The sequence below is a fragment of the Corvus brachyrhynchos genome, unplaced genomic scaffold (assembly GCF_000691975.1).
Source record: "Corvus brachyrhynchos isolate BGI_N302 unplaced genomic scaffold, ASM69197v1 scaffold305, whole genome shotgun sequence".
NCBI lineage: Eukaryota > Metazoa > Chordata > Aves > Passeriformes > Corvidae > Corvus > Corvus brachyrhynchos.
In genome coordinates, this window is record NW_008239284.1 from 1,297,803 (window position 1) to 1,308,038 (window position 10,236).

The 10,236-nt window shown below is 50.1% G+C and overlaps 1 protein-coding gene across 1 annotated transcript in view; it reads left to right on the forward strand.

Annotated features, from left to right (window-relative positions):
• Nucleotides 1-10,236, forward strand: part of CACNA1B (calcium voltage-gated channel subunit alpha1 B) — a 261,991-nt gene that overhangs the window by 93,009 nt on the left and 158,746 nt on the right. Inside the window, exons 4-6 of the mRNA XM_017740286.1 lie at nt 2,111-2,202; nt 4,510-4,662; nt 9,032-9,219. Coding sequence (XP_017595775.1) covers nt 2,111-2,202; nt 4,510-4,662; nt 9,032-9,219 — 433 coding nt within the window. The remainder of the gene's footprint in view (nt 1-2,110; nt 2,203-4,509; nt 4,663-9,031; nt 9,220-10,236) is intronic.

A 10,236-nucleotide genomic window follows, 5' to 3' on the forward strand; every position in this document is an offset into this window, starting at 1 on the left:
CTTCCCACTGCCAGAGGGCAGGGCTGGATGGGAGATTGGGCAGGAATTGTTCCCTGGGAGGGTGGGCAGGCCCTGGCACAGGGTGCCCAGAGAAACCCAAACCATTCTATGATTTTTTTCCAGCTTTGTTCAGCCTGCAGCTGTTTTTTACCTCTCCAGACAACATCTGGGCTGTTTTGTTTTCCCAGAGTGCCTGATTCACGAGCAGAGGGAGCAGGGACAGCCCAGCCCTCCTGGGTGGTCTGTGGGATTTGGCTGGGATGGGATGGAATCCACGGAGCAGCCACGGGAAATGGTGGCTCTGGGGTGTCCCATGCAGGTTAACTGGGGGCTGACGGTGAAAACAACATGGGAATCCATGACTTAAATGGCCAAACCCAAGAGTTTTCCTGGGAAAGGTGGTTTGTGTGTGTTGCCAGAGTTGGAACAGGCTGGATTTGATATCAAGCCTGTTAGGAAGAAAGCTCTGGAATGACAACTTCAACCCATTGGAGACTTTACTGGCACCCATTCCCTCCCATTTGCTCTTTGAATTCAAAACCAAAATAAGGGCATGAAGGACCCTTTCCCTCAGCTTGTCCCGAGCCTGGTGACAGCACAAATCCATCCTGGCTCTCTGGAGGCTGATTGTGCTGTTGGGAACAACCTCCAAGGTGGATGTTCAGGTTTATCCCTGCCCATGTTACTCCCACACTGCACAGGTCTGTAAGTGAGCAATTAAACCGTGGGGATGGAGGGAAGGGAGCAGAGGATGAAATCTCTGGCACGGGAGCAGAAGATGAAATTAGAAGTCTCTGCATGTGCTGGTTCTTGGTTTAAAGCGTCTCCTGTTGCTTGTGCTCAAACTGCATCCATGGAGCTGATGTCATGGGAATTTTAAGGTCGTGAAAATGTGGGAACAGGTGTCCTATAGAATAAATACTCAGCTCCTCAGGACCTGGCTTGCTTCTGCCTGCTGCCATCCAACATCCCAGCAGGTTTTTTTCCTGACCTCCAGCACCTCCTGCTGATGGAGTCTGGCCCTTTCCGCCCAGCAATGCTGAGCCTGCTCTTCCCTAGGCCAGGCTTGGCAGCGGGGCTAAGTCAGTCAGTAAGTCAAGGACAGGGATTTATCCCGGGAGTGCTCCCTGTGCTGCCACGGCCTCCTCCGCTGGGTTTGCAGGCATCCTGCGCAGGTCAGAGTGCAATTATACAGCTGGGTTGGGAAAATTCTGCTTTCCCTTGGATTTGTTTTCATGGTGGCTGATTGCTGCTGGATGCTCAGCAGCCTGGTGTCAAGAAACTGAGGAATAAAGGGCTCCTGCTATTAAGAAACTGAGGGAAAAGAGCTTCTGTTATCAGGAGACTGAGCAAAAAGAGCTCCTCTTAGCAAGAAAATGGGAAAAAAGGCCTCCGGTTAGCAAGAAAGTGGGGAAAAAAGCTCCTGTCACCAGGAAAGTGAGGAAAAGGGGCTCCTGTTATCAGGAAAGTGAGGAAAAACAAGTTTCCATTATTCCTTGTGGACACTGAGACAATATTTCTTCCCTTGCTGTGCCCTAAACCAGGGAATCCATTTCGTTTTCTGTGCAGAGCATCCCATTTTTAAGACTCCTTCTGCTCTGGGGACTGGATTTTGTGGGGTGTCTGACCCACACCCTGCTCTCTGCACGTTCTCCTCCAAGGAGATGCTCGGAACAAAAATTAATTTCACACGCAGAGAGGAAGGAAACCATGAGCAGAAACTGCTGCAGGTGTTGGGAGACGCCAGACATCAAACGGAGCGACTTGTGGGTTTATTATGGGAAGTTCTGGCAGGTGATTCCCAGCATAACTGAGGGGTTTAGTTCCCTCCCTCCGTCTCCTTTTGGGGTGAGCTGTCCTGTGGCACAGGGTGCAGCTCTTCAGTGCCCTGATGATGTTCCAGTGGCCTCTTAAACAGGCAGAGATTGGGGATTTTCCTACAGCAGCCCCGGAGTTTTTGGGAGTTGATGGCTTTCAGGGATCACAGGTACAGGCACAACGAAGTCTAAAGCAGCTCCAATATTTGCTGCTTTTACACCACACTTACCCACGCTTTGGAAAGAGGAATTTGCAGTTAATCTCATTTATTTTTTTGCCTTTTTCCCTTCAGGATTCTGGCGACTGCTGGGACTGATTTTGACCTGCGGACCCTGCGAGCCGTGCGGGTGCTGCGGCCCCTGAAACTCGTGTCGGGAATCCCAAGTGAGTGTGGTGACAATGTCGTGTCACAGCCCAAGTGCTCTGTGGATTTGGGGTGTTACTGCTTTTCTGAGCCACATTTTCTTCTCCTGGCTCTTTGGGGTCAGTGGCTCCTGCCCTTTTTTGGGGTCTGGGTGTCTCTCATCCCATTTTCTGCTGATTTCAGTGCTGCGCTCCCAGATCTGCAAGTGAGGGGCAGGGATTTGTCCTAGGATCCCTTTGCCTTCGGGGGTGAATGAATTCTCTGGGGTGTGAAGACCTGAGAGCTGAATTTTGCAGCTTTCAGGCTTTTCAGCTTGGATCTTCTGATGGTTTTGATCAGCTGAGCTTCTTGTGCCAGGGATTTTACCCTTTTAATATGGGGGGAAAGTAAAGGGAAAAGAGCAGGTGGGATTTAGCCTTCCCTACTCAACTTTAGGTATTTTATGTGTGAGCCTGAAGGGTCTGAGTGCTCCAGTGAGGAGCTGCATCCTGCCCTGAAACCATCCCAGTGCCCACACCATGGTTTCTGCCTTTTTATTTGTCACAGTCACAGCTCTGTCCCCCAGCAGGGATCACTTCCAGGAGCTGTTTCATTTCTGGAAGTGGAATAAAGAGATTTTTACCCTCCAGCAGGAGCTGCTGCAAGGAGCTGCAGCACTGTGGGATGTTCTGGTGTCCTCTGCATTAACCTGGGGACAATGACAGCACCAAAAATTCCTGAAATCAGGATCCATTCATGGGCAGGGCTTCAATCTGAATTCCCACCCAGGAGAGATCCTTGGAAAGGTGGCATTTGTTTGTCTCCAACGAGGAGATGCTGCTGGCTGATATTTCCTGGACCTTTTGCCTGGGCAAGGCGTAGTAATGAGAGTCTGAGGATGTCCCAGAACTGAGGTGGACCCTCAGAGCTGGCCCTGTCCTGGCGTGGGGGACAGTTTCCCACCTGGGGACGTCTCCTGGACCAGCACAACATTTCCCCACAATATTTGCTCTCAGGGTTTTAGTGATGTGGTGAAAGCTGAACATTTTATGGTCGTTGTGTTTTTTTTCCTGTAGTAAATACACAACCTCGAGGTGCAACCACCCAAAAACACGGAATATTCTTCTCTTTAAACCCTCAGCATTTTTCCCATCAAAGACACCTTGACGCTTTTTAAAATGTCTGTGCCCATCTTGGTCTCGCTGGTGCTGTACAAGGTGGCAGGACAAGGATAGTCCCTCACCCCCCACCCCTCAGGACAGGCCAGCGAGGGAGCTGCTGCCCATCACTGCAGGGTTTTTGTGGTGTGCAGGGCGTTATCTGCCAGCCTTTCTCGCCTTATCTCGCCTGGCTTTAATTGAAAATGAGTGTCAGGGCTGCTGGATGATGGAGAGCCTGAGGACAGGGTTTGTTCCTGCAGAGCAGGGTGCGATGGGGACAGCGTTGAGGCTGTTCTGGTTGTGGAGGGAGAGGCAGCTCCTGAGCGCCCCAGACTCTGTGGGACAGGGGGATCACACCCATCCACGGGGTTTTCCTTCCCTCCTCCACTTTCAAGCTAAGTGGCACCATCAGGTGCTGGGAAATTCTCTCTTTGCCCTCACTCTGAGTTTCTCAGGACAGGTTTTCACTGCAGTGCAGATCTCTCCAAGAAACACCTTAACCTTCCTCCCAAAGAGAGCCTTGTGTGAATAAACACAAACTGGAATTTATTTTGGAAAATATCTGTAAGAGACCCCGGTGCATCTAAATAACACTATTATTTAAATTGTATTAATTTAATAAATAATTGTATTAGCTGAGGTTTGAGCTCCTGCTAAGGTCTCACTTCCAACACAGTCAGATAATAATGGTAATAACAATATTTAGCACCAATTTCTTAATTACTGCTCAATCCAGCCGCTGTTGGAATTTAGTGGGATAAAGCTGACACTTCCAGCATGTCTGTGGAGAACAGGGAATGAGCTTTTCATCCACTTGATCTACAACAGGCTGGTTTGCTTGGCCCTAAGGAGTCCCAGATAGGGTTCAAAGGTGCACAATTGCCCTGGTTCAGCTCCAGGCTGAGTCTTGGGACTCTGGCAGCTTCAGGAAAAATCCTTTTAGTGCCTCTGAAGCTTAAAAACCCCATTGAATCTGTCAGCTGAAGGAAAGCCACCAGAAAAGGAGAGCCCCCAATTGTCTCTCCTGCTCCTATGGCAGGAAATGTGTTTAAAGCAGTGTGGGAGAGCAGCATTGCTCGCTATCGCCAATCCCAAATTGTCCCTTGGACAGCCCCTCTCTCCCACCTTCTCTCCAACCCCATGTCCTTGTTTTCCTTCCCTCCCTGAGGTGTTTTTGTGTCCCCCCAGGCCTGCAGGTTGTCCTCAAGTCCATCATGAAGGCCATGGTGCCCTTGCTGCAGATTGGGCTGCTCCTCTTCTTCGCCATCGTGATGTTTGCCATCATCGGGCTGGAGTTCTACATGGGCAAATTCCATAAAACCTGTTTTTCCAACGAGACAGGTGAGCTCTGCCCTTTGGATCTTTCTATCCTGCTTCCCTGTTGCTTTTCCTTTGGCCTCTTCCACATTCCCTGCCTTCTCTCCCTCTTTAGCCACATATTTTGAGAGTTACCAGAATTTTGTGCCCACCCTACATGGACTGGGACAGATTCTCCTCTCTCTGATGCCCCTGGGCTGCTCCCAGTCTGCCTAAGAGTGAGATGAAAAATTCTTTTGGGATAGGAGGCCCTAAGAACTTTCACAGCAGAAGCCCAGAACCAAATTCCTGTTGTTTGATTTTATTCTTCAGTGTCTGCATTTTCATTGGGTTCTGCTTTATGCGCCCAGAGTGTCCTGGGAAGGTTTCTGGGCAAACTTTGGTGTGGAACAGTAAAAGATCAAAAAGTCTGGGAGCAACCAAAAAATAAAAGGACGATAAATGGGAGGTAAGGAGTCCTTTGATGGAGAAAGGATAAAAATGACCTTCAGAGAAGGGAAATTGGGCACTGGAGAGTGAATGATGTGTGTGCCTGTGACTGAGCAATAAACCCCGTAAAATGGAGGCAGAGAAGGATGATCCCAGAGAGTCTTGGCTGGGAACAGCTGTGTCAAATCATGGAATCATGGAATGGTTTGGGCTGGGAGGGACCTTAAAGATCATCTTGTTCCACCCCATTCCTTTATAGTAGTGTTAATATGTTTATTTTCTGATAACACACATAAAAATACTGTCCTTGTCTCCAAACCATTGCATTTTAAGGTGCAATTGACTTTCTTTAAACACAGCCTTCTATTTTCACTTGTTATCGCTAATAGGTCTTAATATTGATTTATTTCCGTGCAATCCAGTGGTGATAAAACAATGTCCCTGCCAAATCTCAGAGCTTTCTGATGGGAACACTTTAATACACTCAGTGTACACAGAGATTTGCAAAGGGAGTTCTTGCTCGAGTTCCTATGGAATGCTGGAAAAACATAACGCAGGTCACGGAAGACCGTCGGGAGTTACGGTTTGTGAGAAAATCCCAGCGATTCCTGGAGGAAATGAGTTTTTGGACTGGATTTGTAGGAGGAAAAAGCCTCTTTGTGGGTAGTGTGGCCCCTGCGAGGGGCTGCAGCAGTGAGGACAGGGGAACAGGGACAGCGGTGACGATATTGGTGTGGAGGAAGCAGCAGAGTTTGTGCCGAGGTGGTGGGGAGGATGAAATCCTGAGCAGGTCGGGGTTTCCTAGGAGCATTTCCAGGTCTGTTAAACTGCAGACAGGGTGGGGGATGTTTGTGCATCCTCTGTGTGCAGGAGGCAGCCAGAGCCCGAGGCTCTCCCTCACGGCTGACACACACAGCAGGGAGGATTTTCTTCTCCCCCAGAACCTCGCAAGTGCAAAAGCGAAACATCACCCCCAGAGTGATGGACTTAGCTCCCTGCAAAGACTGCGTGCTCCCTGCAGACTCATCTCTGCCATCAGTGGGGACCAAGAGGTCTCCATGCCAGGTTTTGGGGACCGAGGACAGGTTTTTGTCACGGGTGATGTCGTGTGTAAGCGCCTCTTGCTGGCTGGGTGTGTTCCAGCCCGGAATTGGGAGTGCAGCCGAAGCTCTGCTGCCTGTGCTGCATTTCTCTGCATGGCAGCAGCTGCCAGCTCGGTGGGAGCTGTGGCTCAGCTCCCAAATCCCCTCACCAGGAGGGGGAAAGTGCCTGTGCCCTGGTCACTCCGTGCTCTGAGGCTGCCAAGCTGGATTTGGGTGAGTTATGGGGATCCATTCCAGCTGCTGGGCGGGAAATGGTGTTTCTGGAAAGGAGACTGGGGGAGGCTTCCTGGCACTGCATCCCCAGGGAGCAGAGCAGCCACAAAGCTTTTTAAAACCTAAAGTGCTCCTCATCCCCACAGAGGTGCATTAAGGAGCCCAGGCAGAGACCACGGGCTCCGAACCGGCCTGAGCAGGGAAATGTGAACTCATTAAAGAGATGCCTCTGGCAGCGGCCGGGAAATGGGAGGAGGGAAAGCTGCTCGTGCTTCTTGCTGTTCCAAATCCCCAAAGTGAGCAAACCCCTGGGATTTTTCCTGGAATGAGGAGCTGCACGAGAGGTACCAGCTGGGCATCGTGAAGGGCACCGAGCAGAGGTGTCAACACCGAGTGTTGCTCTGCTGAGTCAATAGCCTGGGTAGGTCAGGGCACCAAACTGGCACCAAAATATGGCCAAAGGGTTATTCAAGGCCTTTCCCCCTCAGCCTGAGTGTTCTAAGCTGGAAACATGTCATTATTTTAATGGAAATTGGGCAAAACTCAGTGTCAGTGCATGCTCCAGTCTTGTTTCCCTCTCCCTGCACCCTCCTTGCTGTCCTGTTCTGCTGACACTAGATTATTTTGAAGCACCTGACCCAGCCCAAGTGCTACTCCAGGAGAAAGGGCATCACATTTATTTCCCATTTTTCCTTGAGATTCATCTTTCCTCTGTCTCTCCAGCCATAAGGAGTAAGGGCCAGTTTTGGTCACTGCTTTAAAAAGGAAAAAATCCCCCCTTCCCACCCCTTTGTGGTGGATGTGCACTGTGTTTTCAGAGAATTCCCTGGCAGCAAAAGGCCAAACTGAAATGAAACTGGATCCTTTTTCCACAAATGGTCTGCAGGAGCCAGCTTTGGCATTTTCTTCTCTCACCAAGCCCTCGTGAGAGCCTGTGGTGACCCATATGGGAGCTGGAGCTTTGCCCTGCACCGAGGCATTGAGTCAACAGGGAAGTGTCCCATATATATTTATATAAATCCACGCACACTTTGATCCTGCTCCACAGTGACAATTTTGTTTTCCTCCTGCAGGCTCTGCTCTGTGGAATGATTATTCCTAATTCTTGTTAGGGCTGCTGCTGCTTTTCCCCCGGTGAATTGCATTTTGTTCTGTTTGCTGCTCCATTACCAACCATAACCTGTCCCTTTAAAAACCCTTAAAAAACCCTTTAATCCTTCCCCAATCGCAGCTCTCCAAACAGGCTATGACTTGGGATTTTTGTTTACTCCAAAAACCCAGCGCTGGAGTTTTCCAAGCTGCTCTGGATGGCTGCAACCCTTCCCAGCTGAGCCTGGAAGATGCTGGGCACCCTCCTGGCCATTCCTGGTTGTCCTTCCCTGGCAGATTTATCCACCTTGGCCTTCTCTGGGTCTGCAATGAAACTCAGCAGAGAAGCACCATCCCACAAGGATTCTTTCCCTGCCACATGTGCTGCATGTGGAGCAAAAATGTGGAGCCTGGGCAATTTTGGGGCAGTCCACACCCCAAAATTGGCACTGGTGTGGAAGGTGCCCTTTTGATTTCATGTTATAGAGCCAATATTTAGCACTTTGGGGTGTTTGAGGTGTGTCCCATTCCCAAAGCCCTGCTTTTACCACGCTCTTGGTTTTATTTTTTTTGTGGTGTTTTTGGGGCTTTTTTGTGTGTGTGGTATTTTTGTGCTGCTCTTACACCGTTTCCAGGCCTCTCAGATGTTTTGAACTGTCATGAGCCAGGAATTATTTGCAGTTTGGAAGCCTCTTCTCCCAGCTAACAGGTGGCAGGATGACAGCAAATGGCCTCAAGTTGCACCATGGGAGGTTTAGACTGGAGATTTGGGGAAATTTCCTCACTGAAGGGGTGGTCAGGCACTGGAAGGAGCTGCCCAGGGTGGAGTCCCCATCCCTGGAAGTGCTCAAAAACATGTGGATGGGGCACCTGGGGACATGGGTTAGTGGTGCTGCACTGATGATGTCACTTGATGATCTTGGAGGTCTTTTCCAACCTAAACAATTCCACGATGTGAGATGGCAAACTGCGAATTTTGGGTGCTTCAGGGACGGCTCTGCTCCACCCTGCACTAACCCATCTCTCACAGCCCAGCAATGTGGAAACTTTTCCACGTCTATAGTGGCACAAAGAAACCCAAAATGTGAATTTAATCCTTGCAGTGGTGCCAGGAGGATGCAGCAGCACCAGGCAGGAACTACTCAGGATGGTTTCAGTAATTTTCAGGATGATTCCAGTCAGGAACTTTCCAGGATGGTTCCAGTCAGGAACTTCTCAGGATGGTTCCAGTCAGGAACTTCTCAGGATGGTTCCAGTCAGGAACTTCTCAGGATGGTTCCAGTCAGGAACTTCTCAGGATGGTTCCAGTCAGGAACTTCTCAGGATGGTTCCAGTCAGGAACTTCTCAGGATGGTTTCAGTAATTTTCAGGATGATTCCAATCAGGAACTTTTCAGGATGGTTCTAATCAGGAACTTCTCGGGATTGTTCTAATCAGGAACTTCTCAGGATGGTTCCAGTCAGGAACTTTCCAGGATGGTTCAAATCAGGAACTTCTCAGGATGGTTTCAGTAATTTTCAGGATGGTTCCAGTCAGTACCTTCTCTTCCCTCTCTGCAGGTGAGGAGGTGGGAGATTTTCCCTGTGGAGAGGAGCCTCCTGCCAGGCAGTGTGAGAGCGGGACCACGTGCAGGGAGTACTGGCAGGGCCCCAACTATGGCATCACCAACTTTGACAACATCCTCTTCGCCGTGCTCACGGTCTTCCAGTGCATCACCATGGAGGGCTGGACCGACATCCTCTACAACGTGAGTCCTCTGCTGGGGCTGGGGGTGTTGGTTGGGAAAAGATGGTTCTGGGAGAAGAAATTAATTTAGTTTGTGTGGTTTTCACCTCCTGCTCCCCTGGTTTTCAGGAGGATTGTTCCTGTTTTCCTGAGGGGCTGTTTCTGGTTGAATCCGTGGTGCTTTGAGGCTGCAGATGGGATGTGTGGTGGCAGTGGGGTGGTGCCAGTGTTGGTGTCACCCCAAGGTGCTCCTGTGCTCTGCTGGGTGAGTCGGAGCAGGTTCTCACAGTGCCCCACAGAAAATCCAAACTGTACAAAACTGGGTGGCAAAAGCAGCAACTCCTTAATATTCTGTACCTGGAGGTTTCCTCTCCTGATGGGTGGGTGTAGTCCTTGTTGATCAAACTTGTGATTCTGAGCTCCAGGACTGGTTTTGGTTAGTCCAGTCCAGTTTTACAGAGCTCTGTCACTCACCTTCACCCCTGGTGTGACTCTGTGGGCTGCACAGAGGATGCACCAGGCTGGATTTCCCTGCCTCCTGCAAGGCAGGACCACGACTGTCACAACCTCTTGGCTGGCCAGTTTTGCTCTTCCCAGTTTGACAAAGAGCCAGACAATGCCACCCAGCCTCTGCTGGCTTCCAGGCAGTGCAATGCTCTCCTTTGAGGGCGTAGTTTCTGTGGGAAAATCCCAAAGTTGGGCATTCCTGATGCCCTCAGCCCATTTCTCTGGCTGGAGGGATGATGCTGAAGTGTTCTTCCTCACAGACTCCAGACCCATGCTGGGCCCTTTCAGTCCTTCCTGGGAAGGTTTCTGTAGCAGCAGGAAAGGATTATCCTCAGCCACAGCAATTGCCAGGTACAATTCTGCTGTGTTTGGAGCCAATAAATCTGATTTATTCCCTTCTCCCTCTGCTGCTCAGTTCCTCCATCTATTCCCAGTCTCTGACCACTTAAATCCATCTCTAGAAGATTTCCCCGTTACATTTCTCCCCTCACCCTGAAGCTTCCCTGCACCAGCAGTTTCTCCTCTCCTCACT